The sequence below is a fragment of the Pagrus major genome, chromosome 13, assembly GCF_040436345.1.
Source record: "Pagrus major chromosome 13, Pma_NU_1.0".
Taxonomy (NCBI): domain Eukaryota; kingdom Metazoa; phylum Chordata; class Actinopteri; order Spariformes; family Sparidae; genus Pagrus; species Pagrus major.
This window is the reverse complement of record NC_133227.1, coordinates 19513051-19535199: the sequence shown is the minus strand read 5'-3', so window position 1 is coordinate 19535199 and position 22149 is coordinate 19513051. Positions and strand designations below refer to the sequence as shown.

At 40.8% G+C, this 22149-nt stretch overlaps 1 protein-coding gene across 1 annotated transcript; it reads left to right on the top strand.

Annotated features, from left to right (window-relative positions):
• The first annotated feature begins 4383 nt into the window (after nucleotides 1-4383).
• ubtd2 (ubiquitin domain containing 2) lies at nucleotides 4384-20074 on the top strand. Its single transcript, XM_073478771.1, has 3 exons — nucleotides 4384-4525; nucleotides 9968-10204; nucleotides 18384-20074. Exons 1-3 carry the CDS (start codon nucleotides 4456-4458, stop codon nucleotides 18893-18895), a joined length of 819 nt encoding a protein of 272 aa, XP_073334872.1. The 5' UTR covers nucleotides 4384-4455; the 3' UTR covers nucleotides 18896-20074.
• The last annotated feature ends 2075 nt before the right edge of the window (nucleotides 20075-22149 follow it).

Genomic DNA, 22149 nt, shown 5'->3' with positions numbered 1-22149 from the left:
TATGTAACTTCAGTGAGAGGGTAGGATCACAGCGTTACATACATGTTTACCACAACATATGTTTTCAACACATATCATTGTTATGACGTAATAAGTTTTGTTTGTAGTTAGCACCTTCATTATGTCTGACAAACTGTTGCACAAAATGCCAATTTCTATATAATGTTGCTCTAAGTTAACTATAGTTATTTCACTGTTAAACAATTAAATGCTTAAGCAATTGTTTATTGTAAAGTTGCAACTAATACGTACTGTAATACTGTAAATGTTAATAATTACTGTGTAGTTGTTCTTTTTTATACCTATGCAAAGGACATTTTAGAATGCACTTGATTTATTTAAATGCCTTTATTTATATTGTCAAGCAGTTGTCTTAATGAATGTTTTTGTATTCTTATTCCATTTTTTCCCCTACCTCAATGATATTTTGTCATGCTGTTCTCTATATGATTGCATGTTAAAATCTTCTCCGATTTGATTATTATATTTCTATATATTACCAATACCATTACAACTTCCATTATTTTTAATTCTGTTTTTTATAACATATTTGTAATTGATACACAAGGCGTGGAAACTGGTCTTATTCTTGTTCAAAACATACAAGGAAGTCTGCAGAAATCAGGTATCAGGTAGCACACTTACCAATGGATCTCATGTTTTCAACCAGGAAGTTAAATTAGAAACATGACAAAAATATTCAAACTGTTTCGAAAAGTTACACAATAGTGTTTTCGCAAGCCAAGACACTCTCCAGAGTATGTCTTGCTTTAACTGCCACGAGTCCTTCTGCCAACAAAATGTTTTAATTAAATGATTTGTGTGTTATTTACATCAAACTACATCCACAACAGTCACTAGAGGTCACTGTAGTAGTCACAAAAGAACAGCCTATTCTCGCAATGAACAGTGTGGGTAACATTTCACAGCGTACTGTGGCATCTAACAATGCTGCAGCGAACAAACAGTTCTAAGTCTAGGTTTTTAATTGAAACCATAAGCCACATTTATAGTTTCCTTTTAACCTTTTAAGGACATAACAATGTGGGTTTGAGATTATGTGACGTATAACAGCCTTAGTAATCTCTACATAAACTTCGTCCCTAAAACAGGAACATTCCTAGAAAATCACTTTGCTCAGGCAACGTACTGTGGCACCTCCTGAACAAAACATCCTGAAATGGATGTTTGCATTATGAATAGGAGTCTACGCATACATAGAAGATTCAGCTGAATCTCCTGCTGTGACCTTGATCACAGATGCAGTGACATGCCAAGTGTATTATCGGTAACATGTTACATCACATTACGTCATGCAGACAATCAGAGGAGGGTTTCCATGTAACCTCGCTCCTACATTGATATGTCTTCTTTCAGTTCCTAGTAATGGGAAACACTTGTAATTCCAGACAGCCTTGTTGTAAAATTACCCTCGCTATCCTGTTGCTGTTGTGTGTGTGTGTGGATAAACACATGAGTGACTCTGTGTGTGATTGTGTGTGTGTGTGAATGTGTGTCAAGTTACACTCAGTCTGTTTAGGACAGTCCTAAAGATAGTGAACAGGCAGGAGTGTGCTCATGTGGTGTAACATCGCAGCATTTGGATTCAGAAATACAGCGAGTAGAAGAGAAGAAAAGAGAAGAGAAACTATTATGAGTATAATTAAGAAAGCCTCCCCCGCGAGAGAGACTGAAATAGAATCAAATTAGTCACTTAACGGTATCTTTGTCCGTTGTAAAATTTGCATTTTCATCTGCAAAACATAAACAAATCAGTTATGCTTTATATTAAGGTCCTTGTAATGACTGTTAATTAGTAGGTAATAAGCTGCTTCTAAGACCTTATAAGATGCTTATTAACATTAATAAGACTACAAGTGTTATAGTATAATTACGCACTTTAATTCTGCTTATGAGACACTAATAGGCACATAAAAGAAACTTGCTAACAGTTTATTTGCTAACAGAGTTCTTATCAAGGTTAATGAGATGCTTATCAACATTAAAGGAGGCATGTTATGCTAATTTTCAGGTTGATAATTTATTTTGGTGTACTAGAATAGGTTAACATGCTTTAATGCTCAAAAAACACATCAGTTTTCTCATACTGTCTAGTGCTGCAGCACTGTATCCCCCTCTGTCTGAAACGCTCTGTTTGAGCTCCTGTCTCTTTAAGACACCCCCTCCTGAATACCCAGTCTGCTCTGATTGGTCAGCTCAAAGATGCCTGACCCAGCACTGCTAACAACAACAGAGCAGCTGTGCTAAATCAATTCTTACATGCCAAACCAGCCGCTACGCATTAATTATGAAAATGTGTGACATGTTGACGCAGTGTGATGTCACAAAGTCACAGGATTAAGGGCGGTACCACTGACGAGGCGTTTCAGGAGCAGTGTTTTCTGTGGGAGAGAGGAGCTTCTGTTGGTGCAGACTTTGACCTTGATATCTTTCAAGATCTTTTTACATGTACAAGAATATATAACGCTGAAGGAAAAGGAAGAAAAAGAAAAAGCATAATAGGTCGACGTTGAGAGCTGATTATTAATTTTAGAAAAAGGAGGCAAAGACACACAATCCTGTCAGTGGAGCAGAGGTGAAAAGTTTTAGGTTCCTGGGAATTTACATCACAGAAAACCTACTTACCACAAACTGGCATGGTTTGTGCACGGCCCAGGACAGGAAGTTCTCTACAGTGGGTGATTAAAACAGTCCAGAACATCACTTGCATATGGACCTTGTTGGTTTGCAATCCACTAATATGAACAAGAAGAAGATGTGAACACTTGTCTCTGACACGCTTTTACACCTGATACAATCCGTACCCAAGTACATATGAACCGTACTCGAGACCACCTTTTCAAGCCGGCCCAGGCACGGTTAGGGGACACTTGTGTTTACACTAATCACACGAACTGGACTTTGAGGTCAAGTGTACTCGGATCTCTGATCTGCCAGCAGACGCAGTAATAGAGCTGCAACAGAGGCGAGATGACGTCTGCGTGTAAGGGAAAGCAGGCAGCGCAGTACAAGGGTCGGTCTGATGGCGTTCACAGTCTGACAACTAAACAGATCCTTCACTCATCAAATAAAAGAGAAATGTCCCACACTTCAACAACATTACAGGACCAAACAACAGTAATGTGGTAGCAGGTTCTTCTGCAACTTCTAAAAAATATAAAATACCGAATTCATACGTGGAAAAGTCGCTGTCATCATGTCTGTCCTACCGACTCTTTGTCACATTTGTGTCTGGAAAACAGCATCTGTCCCCGGCAGCAGAGCCGGGCGGCTCCCGCAGTTGAATGGCGGTGATTATGTGAAGTGATTCAGAGCAAAAAACTGTAACTCACAATGTCTTTGTCGCCTTCCACTATTGTGTAGTGTGTAGTAACATATATAGAAAAAAAATCACCAAATTTAATGATATAAGGTCACCGCGACAGTCAACGACCAAGTCTTCAGTGAACTTTTCTCCTGGAAAACAGCATCCCTCTCTGCGAGTGAGAGCCAGACAGGGTCCACTATTTACTGATGGCGATTATGTGATGCAAAAAACGTATCTTTGTGACTTTCCACGATGCATGGTGGGTCAGGATCACAACACTTTATAACAGCATCCACATGATTATAAACAGTGGGCGGATACATGTTTAGCGTCATGATGTGTACCGTCACGCCTCTTTTGGTTCTGCAACGCCAGAATGCTGTATGAAATGACACACTGGAGCGATTTTGTGCCGGCGCTGCTTGGTTCTGTGTGAACAAACAAAGGTGGTACAGGCGAGCCGATAATGTGGAATTACAGTTGACAATAAACTGAACCTTTAACCTTTAATATCTAGAAGAGAAAAGATGACCCACTTATCACTGAGGCCAACAGTAACAGCGGGAGGCCTTCTTTTATGTTCTGGCTCCATTTTCAAGGATTAGTTACTTGATGTTCCTTCCTCAGGACAGCTTCTGCGAACACAAAATAAAAGAGCACACGTCAGAATACTTCTCTCATCATCAGAGTCTCAAGTCTAAAGCAAACATTTACTCTCCCAAATAAAAGAAGATGGCATCCTCTCTTTCTTTCTTTGTTTTTTTTACAGTGCACCTCTCCTTTGTTCTCTCCTTCACTCCTCTCTAGGTCACCTTGCTCTCCGATGGGAGCTTCTCTGTCTTTCTTTCTGTCTTTCTTTTCTCCGCCTTCCTCACAGATGAAGAAGATGATGTCCAGTCAGCGCTGAGAGGGAAGGGGGGTAGGGAGGAAGGAAGGAAAGGAGGAAAGGGAGAGGACTGGTAGGAGACGAGGAGGAAGGGAAGGAAAGGAAAGAAGGAAAGCGGAGGGGGGAAGAGAGAAAGACGAGAGAGAGAGAGAGAGAGAGGGGAGGGGGTGTTCGTGGATGTAGCTCTAGCTGTGGGCCGGGGGGTGAGCTACCTAGCCCGGGCTGCTCTGCCGAAACATCCATGGGTGGCTGTGTGGGGAGCCACCACGACTCCTCGGGCAGCCTAAACGAGAACTCGGACGGCACTGGAGGTAACTTGTCGACGTCTTTTAGCGCCCACAAGCTCGTCTTTTCCAGTGGGGGGGCTTCCTCCGGGCTTTCTGCATGTTGTCCTGGCTGGAGGTCTCCTTCGCTTCCCTTTTATATCCGAGCCAGACAGAGCCGGAGACAGACACGGCAGCCCTCCCGGGTACCTTGCTCCACACAGCGGGCCTAGGAGGGGAAGAAATGACGCCTCGTCCGTACTTTCTAACCCGGGATATATTTACTGTGCGACGCTGCCTCCCTTTGTTCTTTGCTGTTGACTATGCTAACCGGCTAAAACGTAGCATACTGCCAGTTAGCTTGCTAGCTTTTCTGCATAACAAATATGGGTCACAGACGGCAGTGGCATGCAAGGAAACGCAGTGGAGTGATACAGTCTGATTTTCATCACGTCTCCGTCTATTTATAAGTTATGTAAGCTCAACACAAGCTGCATTTACATTTCACGCCAGGCTTTTGTTTTTTACTGACTGTTCTGTATAATAGGCGAGGTGTACTGGAGCATGTTAGGAGCTGGGGAAGTGTTGGGGGAGGAAACAAGAGGAGGTGTCAAAACTTAAAGGCTGCTGCATGATAAGGAAAGTGTGTTTTTTTTTTGATAGTTATTTGGTGAACAAAGCCTGAGAGAAGGATGCATCAGACATCAGTCCAGCACATTAGGTTTGTTGTATTAATTGAGTAATAAACAGAAGTGCATGTAATGCCTGAGGTTATGGGGCATGATAAGTCAAGCGATGCCATTTTAAGTGCGGCTTTGTGAATGAAAATGTGATTATAAAAAAAGGCTATTTTTAGTTGTACGTCAGTCATTTTCTGGTGATTAAAGCCATGGAGATGTTTTGCATGAAATCTGGTCAGTGTAGGGGTCGACCGATATGGCTTTTTCAGGGCCGATACTGATTATTAGAAATCAAGGACGCCGATAACCGATATTCATTTGCAGTGAAAAGGAAAATCAGTACAATTAACTCAAGCACTAGGGGTAGACCGAATATCGTCCCTGGCTGATAATCCGTTTGAAATTCAGCATTTTTCCGATTAATGGTATCTATGATTTTTCTGTCAGATTGCAGATAAAACAAACTGAATTGAAAATGTGTTACTTTGGCTCTGATGCAGCATCCTTTCACACAATGTCCTGCCTTCAACAATATCAGAAAATGGAAATACTCATGTAAAGTACCTGAAATGTGTACTTAAGAACAGTACTTGAGTAAATTGTGTGTACTTGTCGGTGTATTTTATCACTGGTTGTTCAAAAATTGACACAAAAATGTCATTTTTACTGCAAAATGAATATCTGTCCCAAATATTGGTTTTCAGTCTCCTTGATTTCTAAAAATCCGTATCGGTATCCGCCCTGAAAAAGCAATATCGGTCGACCCCTACTGCTTTAGTTGACTTAACAAGTGCAGCGTCTACACACAGTAGGTGGCAGTATGCAACTTCAAAGTTAGTTGTCATTCTCATGATGTAGCGCTGCTGCAACTGTGTAGAGCCGCACAATGTAGACAAGAGCCACACATGTCGTTGCCGTTGTGGACGTTTTTCTTACAAGTTTGGGAGACGACACGATTGTAACTTGTTATGTTTTGCAAGTGTTTGGAGAGGACGGACAAAGTGTACAAGTTTAACACAATGAATCTTAGGGCGATTGAATATTAAATCATCCACCTTTGCTCGCTACATCTTAGCCTTTGTTACCCTTAGTGTGTCAACTACAGGTTAGGGACTTCTTCTGAAAATATAGATATATGAAATTATTGGTGATCTTATCGGTATCTGTGATGAGAGGCAGGTCATTATCAGTTATTGGTATCAGCTGGAAAGAATCCACATCTTCCATCCCTATTTTTTTAGTAGTGTATCAATTACTTTCTGGTGATTAAAGCCATGAAGATGTTTTGAGTGAAATCTGGTGTGAGCTTGCACAACAACTGGCACAGGTAGTTTGAAAGCATGCAAAATAATGCCATTGTGTTATGAATCTCAACACCCAGTTTGTAGAGATTTTTATCAAGCTGAGGTATTACACAAGTCTGTACTGTAGTTTCCTGGTTGTCTGGTCTGGCCCGTGAGTTATTTTAATCACAGATTGAGAGATAGAGAGATGGGGTGGGGGCGGACTAGAGATGATGAGTTATATATCCTGTTAGGCATTAAACTCCTTTTTTGCACTAGAACATACTAGAAACACTTTAACCTCACATTTTTCAGGAAACAAATATGTTATTGCATCACAGAGAGCGCACATCTTTATTTAGCGAAAAACAATAAAGAGATTCTTGAATTAGTATCTCGATTCACTATCATCCTAGTAATGAAATTCACCATGATCAATTTATTGTGAGTTTTTTTTTATTGCGATCCTTTTATTGTCCAGTCCCTAGCTGAGATATATATCCTGGTTTCGTAGTCGTCTTTTTTGCCCTTACTGCTGTCTTGACTTGTTCAACTACCTCTCAGACTTGTAGATGTGACATAAACAGGTTTCAGAGATCCCGTTATCTGTGAAGGAGTGTGTGTGTGTGTGTGTGTGTGTGGTAACAAGAAGCTACGCAGTGTTAAAACAGATACAAACAAGCAGCTGTTATTTGACACCTTGCTTGGTGATGACAGAGACAAAGCAATTAGACCTGAACACATGTAAATGTATCTGTTTTCCCCACAGCAGGTGTCATAACTAGACTTTCCTCGTTCAAGCAAACTGATATTTTAGTATAAAACTGCCTTTAACACGTACTGGCCTACATACATCCCTCAGGGTTTCTGGGAATTACTGAAAGACAGGCAAGTAGGCTAGTGTGTGAAGGTAAAGTATCGGTAGACAGATGAGCTGAAAAGTGGGCCAAGCAGTCAAGCTGGACACAACACACAAGTACACACACAGGAATTGCAGGCAGGTATTTCTGGCAGATCACTGCATGCTGTACTGCATTCAGTTTCAGTTCAGTTTCATTGCCTCAGTAGGCGTTACAGTCTGTACAGTGTACGACACCCTCTGTTCTTAGACCCTCGTTTTGAGTAAGGAAAAACTCCCCCAAAAAAACCCTTCTACCGGGAAAAACAATGAAAGAAACCTCAGGAAGAGCCACAGAGGAGGGATCCCTCTCCCAGGAGGAACAGACATGCAATAGATTTTGTATTTGTATGAGTATGTAGATTACAATGACAACATATCTGATACAAATAGATTATAAAATATATGTGAAGGGTGTGGGCCGAGGGAGACGACTGAGCAGGCACATGACCTCCTCTCGTCCATGGTGACCTGGAAGAGGACACGCCACACAAAAAAAAATCAGAATATAGACAGATTTTAATAAGAAAAGTACATGAGGAGGCCCTAAGGGGACGATGATCCAGATGCCGCATATGTGAGGCACCGACAGCCAGGAGATAGAGAGAGGTTCCCGGGCAGCTGCCCATCCAGCAGAGAAGAGCCCGAGTGAAAAGAGAGGACGAGGAGGAGGAGAGACGGAAACAGCCTACAGCTTGGGGGAAACGGAAAGAACAGAAGTTAGAGAAATGGGGTGTTAGTAAGAAGTTTACAGATTGTTTGTTGTGTTCTCGGCGGCAGGGCCGGCATGAACAATAAATACTAAGGTTAAGAGATTTATTGAGACTGAGACCGACCCACTGGAGGACGTAATAGTGACTGGTGCGACTGCCGAGCTAACTGAAGAATAAGGACTAATTAAAAGTTGGACAAATTTGGATTTAAAGGCCTCAATAGAGTCTGATTGTCTGATGTCAGCAGGGAGGTTATTCTAGAGCAGGACTGCCCAAAGTGCTCCATGAGGTTTGTTTTGGCCCACCAGATGTTTCTTGTGGGAAAAAGAAAATTACTGTTTATGTTGTTTTATTTATTTAAGTATGTTTTAATTATTATAATCTGAGTGCGGAGGCCAGAGTGACACATTGTGCACGTAGACAGGCAATCCAGGAAACTTGGGGTTCGAGTACTACAGAAAGCCAGAGAGGCAAGTGGAAAAAAAAGAAAAAGAAATAAGATTATTCGGGTAAGACATCACCTCCTGCATGTTTTAGATGTTCCCCTGCCCCAGCACACCTGATTAAGGACAGGGGGGCCTAGGACCAAGATTGAAAAACAATAACTTAAGTCATATATACAGGAGAGAAAAAATGGATCACCAGGACTTTTTTTCCTCACTTGCCTCTGAAGGCTTCTGTGTAATGCCATTTTGCATCTGATCTCAATAGGTACTTGTTTTTGGCCTGTGGTCCACCATTAAGTTTCAGTTTTGGCCCTCCAAGGGAAAAAGTTTTGGCACCCCTGTTCTAGAGGGGAAAGCATGATTGAAAACAAAACCAAAAAAAACTTTGCAGCCAGCTGACTTCTTTTTAACTGTTGGGACGAACAGGAACCCTTTATTGTGAAAGCTTATTGCACGAGGAATAGGAATAGGAATAGGAAACTATTATTATACAGCTAAGATTGGTGTAATATAATCAAATTTTCTGGTTTTACTTTCTAGCTGCAGTATTCTGAACCATCTGAAAACTTAAAGTGCAAGCAGGACCAAACCCATTTTTTAATATTTATATGTCATTATATTATATATATATTTGTTCGAGTTCACTGCTGCAACATCTAAATTTCCGCACAGGCACCATTAAACTTTCATCCGATCTTGTTGGTGTCGTTAAAAAAGAGAATACTCTTTCAGTGTGAAAATTGTGTATACACGTGACCTGTGGCATCATACACAACCAAACGGAGGGAAAAAAGTTGAGTGTAAACAGTGAGTTAGAGGTCTTATTTACTACAAACAGCCAGTTGAAGGTTGGTGTTATCAGAGTGTGCCATGTGATCATCAGGGAACATGTGTACCAGCAGCAGGTGTAACTCAACACCTTGATCTGCCATCCTCCTCTCTCCTCTCCCTGTCTGTGTGTTGCACGTACACCACACACACACAACCACATACACTCATGGAGGCTGTCCTGTACCTATCGTCCCTTTCGGTGTTGATCCAGATGGTGTTATTAATCAGCCATTCTGCTGCAGATGGAGCACCGTAGATGCTATAACCCGGACATTTTAACTGGGTTTAGTAACATAATACTTCGAGCTTCAGTTGTGCTTCGGTGTGTGTGTGCTCCATGTATATAACACAAGATGGTGTAGGTTTATGTTTAATCTGTAACCTGAGTTTAGTTGTATACTTGAGTAATCTTAAAAGACTCATCCCAACTCTTTCTATTCCCTCTTTCTCTTCCCTACATCACCATGTTTCTTTCTTTTCTCACATCCTTCTACTTGCTCCACCCTCACTTTCATTCTCTGTCTTTTTCCATCTTTCCTGTCTGCTTCCTCTCCATCTCCCCATCCCCCCTTCTGCCTTCCTCTATCTTTCTTCTCTCTCCATCCCTTCTCTCCTCACTCTCTTCGTCTCCCCTCCCAGTGGCTCTAGGGCGTAACCAGCCCCTGAAGAGAGAGCGGCCTAAATGGAAAAGTGACTACCCGATGACTGAAGGCCAGCTGCGCAGTAAGAGAGATGAGTTCTGGGATACGGCGCCAGCATTCGAGGGCCGGAAGGAGATCTGGGATGCGCTGCGGGCTGCGGCCAGCGCCTTTGAGAGCAATGACCACCTGCTGGCTCAGGCCATCCTCGATGGGGCCAGCATCACACTGCCGCACGGTAACACACATTTCCACAGTGGTAGACGTAGTAGATACCTCATAGTGTTTTACTCCCCATGAAATACCGCTGGGTGGACTTTATGTAGGACATGCAGTTGATGATTACCACCTCAAGAATTTCAACTCCCTCTTCCCAAATTCTCTAGAGCTACTCAGGAACTCGGCTGTAGTTCTTGTTTTCTGTGCTAGTTTTGATATGCATGAAGTTCTCTTTTCTTTTTAAGCCTGGAGGGAATCTTGGGTTTGGCCATGTGCGTGTGTACGTGTGTCCATCTGTCCACAGCTAGTCTTGCACACTACCGGACTCATTAACATAATATTTTCTGTGCAAATTAATGACTGAATTCACAATTTTTGGAAAACCTGTTTTATGGACTAATGATACCTAGAGTGCCACGGTAGATCAACCTGTGCCACATTTCGGTACCTTAAAAGCAGAATGTGTTGTGAATTCAAATGAATTTTAATAAGATTAATTTTGAGACAGTCGTAAAACTTCACCTTTTCGACAAGATTTATAATTTTACAACTTAGCAAAAGGCTTTTCCGGCAATCAGCTAGGCTAAAAACAAGGCTTACCTATTCTGTTGCAGGCCACATTTTGGGCTTTATCATGGCTCAAAAACTAAAATCCATTGAAATGTTTTTTTCTCATTTTCAAATGGAGCAGCTGCAGGACATGATCCACGATACGAAATGAATCCCTGTTTTGGTCATCTTCATCGCAATCTTGTTTCCAAACTTTCAAGATGCAGAATAAAAACTTGATCGACTAAGAATTTATCTCGCTATCGAGCAACTGATTTAGTCCATGCAAAAAAAGAAAAAATGTCAAATATTTGCAGGTTCCTGCTTCTTAGACATCAGGATTTGATGCTTTTCATCATACTTGTAAGTAAATTGATTATGTTTGGGCTTTTGGATTGTTGGTGGGACAAAAGCAAGACATATTAAACAGCAGATTAATCAATAATGAAAGTAATTGTTAGCTGCAGCCCCATGTTGATGGACATTATTGTCCAACAATGCATTAGTCAAAAGAAAATGAATTAGCTACTCACAGCTAGAGACAATTTAAAACAGTTATTGTTGTTAAAACTCATCAGAAAGCAACAACAAAAGAAGTGAAATCTTTGAAATTGTGAATTTCTGCAGTGACATTTTAAAAATGCTGTTTTGGCAACCATTAGATAAAGATGTTATAAATAGAAAAAGAATCATGATGCGTCAACTGCACAGACACTGAGAGATTTCGGTGAATAGTTTCAGAACAGCCTCCAAATTTCTCTAACTTGAAAAGTGGAAGCAAACCTCATGACAAAGCCGAAAGTTCAAGCAGGTGTAGAAAGAGTTCATATTGCTTTCTGGGTGAAGGAGAGAGCCGTCCGTCAGTTAATGTACAGACCACTTTAGAAAACATTTGCCTCAAGCTAATGTGTCTTTGGCCCTAACTGAGATTGTGAGATGGCCGCACATATTTACAGGTTACATTAGAGATGCTATTCAGGGAGCCAGCATATGTTTTGGGGCCTGCACAGGTAATCCCTTGAACTTGTTGTAGGATTTGTTATTGGTCTCATGATGACATTTAACATTACAATTTCTTGAGCACCAAATTCAGCGGTTTGCAGATAAAGCAGATTAATTTATCTGTCCCCGATCCATATTTCCTGAAACCACAGGGTTTTCCATGGTGGCTTATCCATTTTAATTTGGCAATAAACTCCAGAGTCATCCAATGAAACTAATAATACTATCTAACATCACCACCATTGATGACAGAACGTAATTCCTGTGGCACTCTCGAGGGGCCACAACTTGGCATGCAACAGGGAGCTTTGTACAAGTTGTCAATCCTAATCTGCCAGGTGCTGTGCAGTGAGTGAGTATGAAATGAAGGCTATTGAAAGTTAAGGTTGTCTGTGTAGATTGTCTTCTGTAGTGTCATCTGATGTTGAAGTTTCATAAACAGAAAGTGTGTCTGTGCTGTCTTTTTTTCCAGTTTACAGAAAAATTAAGAGTTTAGTGAATACGGACAGGATTCCAAGCATTTACAGTTTTCAGCTTGCATTTAGAACGAGTTAAAGCTGCTCTGAACGTCTAAGTGTATCTCAACGACCGCATTTTAGAGTTTAGGCTTTAGCTATTAGGAGGTATGTACTTCAGAAGGAATCGATAAATAATAAATGATATGGGCGTGTGCTTGGTCTCCTGAAAGGAAGATTTAATGAGGTTATTACTCACGTAAGTATACCAAAGATAGTGCCTCTTCTAAAACACACTGGAGAGCATCCATATAGAACAAATCAATAGAAAATTGACAAAAGCTCTACAAAGTAATTATCAGCTGCTTCAGCAGGTTTTCTATTTGTGGATGTGTGTCTATGTCCTTATTCCTAATTCACATTACCTCATAATCACATGAGCTCCACTGAGGCGAGGAAAGGTAATCTTTTTCTTCTTAAGATGGTGTCGTGGTGAGTTTCAGCCAGTTTTGTCCCAATGGTGGCATTCTTGGTTTCACCACACTTTCATAAGAAGTGAAATCAGTGAAAGTAAATGTCATAAGCAAATTGAATGCCAATCATCTCATCACATGCTCTGTTATAAAAATTTTTTTCATATACTTACCTGTTATTTCTTACAGCACTGGCACTGCATCATGAGTAGTCTATATTTGAAGTCAATAAATAATATGATGGTAAGCAGAACCTTACTTTTGGCAGTTCATTTTTAGGGCCAGGCCACTTTTTCTTCTTAGGTGAACTCAGCAGGAAAGCAGAGGTGGGCAGCAGAATTATTCTGTCAGTAGGCCAACAGGGACACAATCTCAAGCCTTCAAAGATGGAAAAACAGCTCTACCTGAATAATGTTAGGTGTAGTAGTTGCCAGCAGACAGGCTATTCATGCATGTAAATGTATTCCGTGTCTTGTCTTGCGCCGTTCCTTTTAGTAGTTTGTCCAGGTCAGATCAGATCCCGCTGGGCTGCAGCTGTGGATTCCCCAGGCCTGACATCACCATTTCACTCATCCAGCACTCCGGTACAAAAAGCAGCTAGATCACTTAAATATTTTACCACTCACAACTTTATGCCTCTCTGTTGCCCTCTTTTTTGCTTTCACAATTCCAGTTTCGGCTGAATGATTGACGGTCTTGGCCCTGTTCCACCACCTTAGGTCAGGCTCAGACTACAGGACTTTTAAAATTCTAACCGACTGTGAAATCGGGTTGCGTCACACACACAAGGAAAACTTCGCAGATGTTTGTCTCTCTAATCTAAACCGTGCATGCACTACTACTGATATTGGCGCATCACACACTACACACCCTACCAATTGAGATGATCGTGCCAGAGGGAGTGATCTACCAGCTCTTGATCTTGTGGGGAAGCAGATGTAAACAAATGGAGACTGGCGCAACAACTTGCTGTCGTTGTGGTAATACTTTACAGTTAGACAAAACAAAAGCAGAAGAAATTGGGCTGGATTAGAAAATGTTTGGAGATTTGAACGTTTACCGTTGCTTGTCAGCTACTCCAGGATGTATCTCTCATTGGCTTTTTTGGGTCCTGCTTGGAAAGTAGTGACATTTTCGTCCTGTTTTTAAATCCTAAATATCAAACATGTTTGATATTTATGGTGGCGGCCACAATGAGTCTGTGAGCAGTTTGGGAGGTTTAAGACGAGATCTGTAAACATCTCATATTATGAGATAATCTGGGCACACTTCTGTAAGGACTAAACTCCCGGACAGAACTTTGATTGTCGTGAGGGGTGATTAGGATTTAAGGCCATAACTCCAGTAGTGCGAGCTCGACTTTAGTTAATAGAAAGAGATGCACTTCAGCAAATCACAGTAACTGTCAGATTAATCAGATGGTTGAAGGTGTTTTCATCAAATTTCCCTTCAACACTTACCAGGTATATTCAAATGTTAATATTTAGGATACACAATGATGAGGATATAATTAAGGGTTAGATTCCAGTCTTTATTATTGTGCTGTTTGTTTGGTTGACTGTCAGGTGTGTACAGTAAAGGGAGGCAACAGGGTGAATCGATGGATAGAGTTTATCTAGAAAGTTGTGCATACTCATATACTAACATACTCACAGTGACAGTGACTCAGTTTAGCTTGTTAGCATGCTCACTTTTGATAATTAGCACTTAGATTGTCATTAGTTTTGCAGGTTGTTGTTTGATTAATCTATATCAACAGATACATGTAGAATCTGTAGTCAAGGGACAAGATTATGGTATCAGTAAAATTTTGGTTTCATTTGTAGTGCGAGTGGTGTTGACTATCATATTTGAGCAGGCTATGGTTTCAGGCAGACAATAGGTCTCTGTGGAAATCAAAATAGGTGGAATACATTGCCCAAAATGCAATCTCAGAACCTATTTCCTATTGTCTGACTACAATTTAGCTTTTATTGCCATATTTTAAAATGTATAGAGATAAACTTAAATGTCTTTTCTCACTTCTCCAGTTGCTACTTTGGCTGTGAACGATAATCAGCGCAAGGAGGAAGAAATCTTGGCCATGATATCTGGAAGCCCCAAAATATTTGCCATTGCCTCCAGAAGCTAAATATACATCAAACGAGAGCTGATTGGTTCCAAGATTGTTAATTAATTAACCAAAGTATTGGACAATTCATCATTTTTGACTTGATGGTGGTGCTAAAGGAAAAGTCAGGTTATCACCAGGTGATCATTGGATTTCACGGCAGTCCATCCAATAATTGAGACATTTCACCAAAAACTCCAAATGTTTCTGGCTTCATGGCGACACTAGATGAAAAGTCAGGTGATCACCAAAGTCAGCAGGATTCATCCTCCTGGGACTGTGAATGTCTCTTTAAAATTTCATGGCAATGTGTCCAATAGTTGCCAACTGAAAGTGCCATCCCTATAGCCATGCTGTTGGCATGGTGGAAAATGTTAGGTCACTGTGACCTTGGTTACTTAAACGCCAGCTTTTTAGATGCAGTCAGGGATACTCCAAAGTCTTTTAAAAGCATGAATTAGGAGCTGAGTATTACATATTTCTTCAGAACTCCCACTGTATTCATAATGGAGACTTTTAGCTCATTAGGGGTGCATCTATAGATGGGCTCATTTTTCACAGTATATAATTCGATTGGAGATCTGTGGTCATCAAAAGTGACTCTGAAGCAGAAAATGGGATCCATTTGCATCAGCCGTTGGTCAGCATGCTGGCTTCCATCCATCCTGCCACAAATAAAAGCATCATGTTCACTGATTCACATCAGTATGTGCCTTGTGTTGTCAGCCAGAATAGAAACTACTTTTTGTTTGGCAACACAAAAAGCTCTGCAGCAATAAAGCATTTTTCATGTAAACAACTGTTTCTCGCTTTGATCATAAAAATTTAATCCGGCCCTTCATTCTGTATTCTTGTTTTTTTTTTTGTTTTTTTTTTATGAAATCCCACAACCAAAGGCATTAGCACCACCTGGAAACTATTAGCATTCTGCAGCTGAAGGATAAACACTAAGGTGGAGCCAACTGGAGAAGAGAAAAGCGAGAGAGATATACAGACACAGAGTCTCTATGTCTCTGTTGAGATTTGTGTCCTAATTGTGTTTATACATTGTCAGTAAATCATTTTCATTAGGTGAAACTTGTTTCTAGTATCTCACAGAAAAAGTTGTAATCTTTCTTCATGATGATTTTTCAGAGTGTATACATTTCATTTATCTAAAATATGGAAGTGGTCCTTTTTTAAAATCTAAATCAAGTTGGAAAAATGATTCATGCTACTGGCACTGCAAACTGCTGTCAATCAAACACAGACACCAAATCGGCCCTTCAGCCAGCTGAGACCAAAAAGGACCAATTTCTCATATTTGCTCAAAGATCTCTTTTATTCTTTCTTTTAGATAATAGAAAAAAATAACACAACATGCTTTTTAACAAACAAAAGAGATGACTTAATGTGATTTCAGTTAGACTTTAATATATTTCTAATCAGACTGATCTAAAAAACAGTTGACACCTTTGAATGTAGTTGCGCTGAATCCATGGATTATTTGCACATGTTATTTCAGTCATGTCATGTTCACTCATTCTGACAACAGCGGCGAATTTGCCTATGTATTTGCCACATATTTGCCTACGTATTTTCACAGTACAGAATAAAGGATATTGGTATGTGGTTGAAATAACTTCTTCTTTAACACCTTTGTTTGGTGCGTGTTGTCGTTATAAGGTGACACAAAGTCATGCTCTCACTTTTCACATCTCAGTCTCAGTCTCACTCTGGTAGACCATGACCTTAGCAAAAAGTTGCCCTAATGCCCCCACCTTAACCACGGCAGCAGTCATCTAGAGAACAGAACAACATCCTGTGGGCTTCTGCTGACTCATCTCGGTCTCACTTACCACAAAACTCGCATCTCTCCAAGCGGCTCGTGCCTCAATTTAAGTCATAAAACAACACGAGAGGTGCAGTGACCTTTCGATACACTGTTTAGGACTGTGCAGAGGAGTTGTCGCTCTTGTGGGGAGAGTTTTCACGCTGGTCTTTGAGTATTTGCTTTTAGGTTACAGAATGTCAACATCATTACCATCTTGCCAAAACTGATGAAGACACAAAGTGTTGGAGACAGATTGGCTGTTTTAGTAATAAGCCGAGTAAACCTTGTGATCAAAACACCCATTGCCACAATAAACACCATTTTCAGGTGTGAGAGAAGTGACATTTCAGCATGGCACAAGGGGACCTGTCTGAAATCCCCTTGAGGGCCCCCCCCCCTCCGTGAATACCACAGTATTAAGTTTCTGTTTGTGGAATAAGTCGACCTCTACACTACTTCTTGTTTCCCCCTCTCTCCACCACCTCTTTGCTCTATATCTGAATCACGGTGGTGACATAATGCATTTTAATATAGTACTCATAGACACACATGAGATTCCCTGTTCTCCTACTTTCACTCTATCATCTTTCCTTTTTTTTGTTTTCAACTGAGTTGGACTCTCATTTCTCCATTTCATCGAGGGCAAATATTGTCTTTGTCTGCTGGAAAGATGATGACAAGAGAATTAGCGAGGTGCATTTCATACTTTTCTCCCCAAATCACGAGTTATTCAGAACACGAAACGGTGGTTTCGGTAGGCTGATGAGAGTTTAAAGCTTTCACTATGTGTATGTGATTCTAATAATATGACATGCATTGCATATAAGTTTTTCTATGGCCCACCAGACTCTCAATGGAGCTGAAAATGATAATGTTATGATAACTGATAGGAATAATGACCAAGACATTTGTCTGACTTCAATTAACTTTTTGTTGATTCTGGCAGAACACTTTGATAAACAATGACAATATGGTGAAACAAATTAAAGTTGGTTTTAGTGCCGTACCACCAGACTATAGAGCAGCTTCTTCCCTCAGGCACTGAGACTCTTCAATTCATCCCCAACATGAATAAGTCAGAATCAGGCATTTAGAATAACAATAATAATATAGAAATAGCCAATCTTCTGCTAATGGTCTCATTTACTTATTAAATGAGTATTTCATTGTGATGTCAAAAGGTATTTCCAGAAAAAGCCTATAATGAAGACATGAGATCCAATGCTACATTGCCCACATATCGTACCACTTCCCCTCTGCCTGTTACTCATGCACAATGTGACTTTCCAAATATAAAAGCTTTATGCGTGACTGATGTAAGTTCTGAACAGCAGTTAACGTGTTTAGTGTTTAGTGACGTAACTGGTTTAATAACCAGGTAAAAGTTTCTTATAGTATGTTTAAAGCTGAAAGTGGGGCCTGTTGGCCAAAGTTGGCCCACAATGACATTGAACCGCTGTTGATGTTAAGAGTTAAAATACTCCTTAAATAGGCCTATGCTGGATCGCTGTTGTTAATCTTTTTTCATAATCTGAACCTGGGATCCCACATGGAAGCTCTGAGAACGTCAAAAGAAAATCGTGGCAATTTTTTTTGTGTCTCACTTGCCTCTCGGGGGATCCGTATGGTACCATTTCAGTCTTAACAATAGAACACAATACTTGCTTGGCCTGTGGTCTGCCATTAAGTTTCAGTTTTGGCCCTTCAGGAGAAAATGTTTGGCCCCCTGGTTTAAAGAATGAAAAAAAATCTTTAGCATTTATCAAGCATTGACACTTGTTCTTCTTTTCTTCCAGGAGCTCTGACTGAATGTTATGATGAACTGGGAAATCGTTACCAGCTGCCAGTCTACTGCCTCTCTCCTCCCGTCAACATGATTGAAGAGCGCTCTGAAGAGCTTGACGGTTCAGATCCAGACTCCGGGGCGGCGGACCCATCCACGGGCAGCGCCAGCGACCCCGCCTCAGGAGGGGAGTGCCAGCTTCGGCTGCGGCTCTCCACGGGTCGCGACCTCCGGCTGGCGGTCCGTTCCACGGACACGGTGGGCATGATGAAGCGCCGCTTACAAAGTCATGAGGGAGTGCCTGCCACAACCCAGCGCTGGTTTTTCTCAGGTCGGCCACTGACAGACAGGCTGCGCTTGGACCAACTCAACATCTCCAGGGACTATGTGGTGCAGGTCATCCTCAGCCAGCCACCGCCACCAGAGCCGGTATCGACACCAGGACACACACCAGAGGCCTCTGGGCCAGTGGCAGTGGAAGGAGTGGCTGCACTGCCGCAAGAGCCCACGCCGGTCGAGAATTAACTCCAGGTGGTAGGAGACGGCGGTATAAAAAGAGGAGGATAACAAGGGAGATAAAAGAAAGTTGATTCTGACTTTTCTCTTTTGATTTGCACTCTTCTCTTCTCTCTTTGTTTTTGCTGAGAAGGGCTTTGTTTGGGCAGGGGTTGGCTGTCTGCCAGAGCAAAAAGACTCTTGAATTGAGAAAAGACTCTTCCTTTTTGGTTTTTGAAATTTTGACCTTTTTGAAGTCTTTTTAACTGTTCCTATGGAAACCAAACAACAAAATGAGAACTTTGTCAGACGGCTTAAAGGGTTTTCTTAGCAACACTGATGTTTCGAATGTTTCAGTTTCCATTCGAGTTCTGCTCTCTGGCGAGACTAGGTCAGCAGAACTCCGTTCATGAGGCTACAGGGTTATACATACATTTCATACACATTTTAAACACAGACTGCAGATAACAGAGAAAGTAATACAGATAGTTTAACAATCATGACAGTTATTCAGGCGAGTCTTAATTATATGTGAATCAAATCATGGAACACTTGAGTTGGGGATGAAGTCAGTATGCTCACAGCTGTAAAGAAAGGTTGGAATAGCAGGCTAGTAAACTGATGTGTCGTCTCTCTGCCGCTGGATTAGACGCTTTATTTCACTCTGTTTCACAGAACAATCAGAGCAATCATGTAATAAACATTAAGTAGTCAGCCTGTGTGTGTGTGTGTGTGTGTGTGTGTGTGTGTGTGTGTGTGTGTGTGGACAAGCGTGTGTGCGTGGATGCCTATATATGTTCAAGACACAACCACACTTATTCATGTGGCAAAACGATGGGACATCAGAAACACAGTTGCATATTTTGATTAAAAATAGAATGTTTTTAATTAAAGTGGATCATTGTTTCTATTCCTCGGTCTCTGTCTGATTGTTAGCTTTGAATATTTTGATGTTTTGATAGGTGGGAGAAAATGATGGCAGTATGTCACAATTTATGATTTACATTCTCTCTGTGTATTTGACTGCCTGTTTATGGCTAATGATCATTGTTTAAAAGGCTAACGCTACCGGTATTCAGTTTCTTAAAGAAGGGAACTTGTAATACAGCGCATAAATGTGATTCCACCAACTGGAATGTCTTATTGTAGGACATATTTACTGTTTCCCTTACAAATATCAGGATGTATTAAACAGTATCACACATTTCACATTCACCTTTTTCATGATAACTTTGTTAACTTGGGACAATGTGTGGTAAAAGTACACAAACTATTCATTCCCATTCATATTGTGGGTTTCAGACCACCGATTGGAACAAAAAGCGACTGACATCCATTACTGGATTTTTTAAACCTGATATCACTTTTTTGCATTAGACATTTTGGTAATCAACTTACTCACTTTCTTGTTGAGAGTTAGATGAGGAGATCAATACCACTCTCATACCTGTACGATAAATATGTAGCTGTAGACAGCAGAAACATACCCTAGCTTTGCATAAAGACTGGAATCAGGGGGCAACAGCTGGCCTGACTGTCTGAAGGTATGAGGCTGAGCCTACCAGCACCTCTAATGCTCAGTAATTAAAGGTTACATTATGCTCAGTTAAAGGTTCATACTTTAGTCCACTAAACGTCTACATGCTTTAATGTTCAGAAAACACTTTTTTTTTTTACTGTCCATTGCTGCAGCACCTCTATTCACCCTCGGTCTGAAAAGCCCAGTCTGCTGTGATTTGTCAGTTCTCACAGGCCTAAGCAGGCATCGCCCACCATTTTCCAACCTATTTCTTTTCGTAATTTTGCTACCACAGCTGTGTTGAGGGCGGTGACTGTATAGTTGTGACATCACAACCTTACAGAAGTCCTGGCGGCTTTTATAAAGTCACAACTTCTAAATACAGGCTGTGTGCCTTTCTCTGTAAATTTTGTGTTTTGATGCTTTCACAGCAGTACCTGCTTCATGATCAAAAAAGATCTCACTATCTACAGTATGGCACATTTTATCTTGTTTGTTCAACCTGTACACGAATAAAAATGTCAAACTGTAAATTGCGGTTTTATGACAAAGTTTTATGGGGAGCTTTGTGCGGTAGTTTCAAGTATTGTCGCCATCAGGGAACAAGCAGAACAGGCTGACTTGGCAAAGAAATCGCTCCAACACACTTAGCTTTAGAGATGCTTTTAGGTGGATTTATTAATTTTTTTAATTTTGAAATAGCCAGGCTAGCTGTTTCCCCCTGCTTCCAGTCTTTATGCTAAGCTCAGCCCATCAAAACTGTCCCCAATCTTCACCTTTCACTGCAGATGTATATGCCAGCACTGATAACCCCATGATAAGCTTATATTGATTGTTAATATTGTGCTTGAAGCTGGTCCTTTATGTTAGGGGACTCCATTTCTAACTGACGTTATAATTAGCTTCCCCTTTCTTCATTTCAACTTCCTTATTGGAAACCTACTCAAGACAGATCATGGAAAATTCCTCAAAAAATACAATGATGCAGAGAGGCCTTCGAGAGAGAAGAAGCCATTGTAAACATTGTGCTTGAATGAAGTGGTGCCAACTGGCATTCCCAGTCAAGTAATCAAACACCGCTCAGCCAGCGGTGGAATGAGGAAAGAACTAACCTGTTGGTCAACATCCTGTCTGCCGAACACTAAACACGTTAACTGCTGTTCAGAACTTACATCAGTCACTCATAAAGATTTTATATTTGGAAAGTCACATTGTGCATGAGTAACAGGCAGAGGGGAAGTGGTATGATATGTGGGCAATGTGGCATTAGATCTCATGTCTTCATTATTGGCTTTTTCTGGAAATACCTTTTGACGTCACACCTGCATTAGATCAAGGTGTTAATACAACATTTTTTCCGTTTGTAGTCAGAGAAGATATGTTACTTTTCATTACGATAGCTGTGAAAAGAGAAATGGAAGTTTTTATTCTTTGCAGAGTGCGTAGTTTGGGAGAGTGTATGACATCATGATATATGATTCAGTGCAAAGGTGATTTTGTCCAGTACCACAAAGCACACCAATCTTGAACAACTATAGTCATCTATCACCTTTTTTCATAAACACAGTGATGTTGAATAAAAAAGAAACCTCTTACTATAATCAAGTTAGGAGTGTATTTAAAGGAAATGGTCGACTGCTGCCTGTCATTACAGATTGACATAGTTGAATATGGTGGTTAAAATAAGTTCAGAATGAACAATGGAAACCCCTCCATAAATCATTGCACAGGTAACTTCCCAACTGTGTTTGTTTTGTTTTTTTCA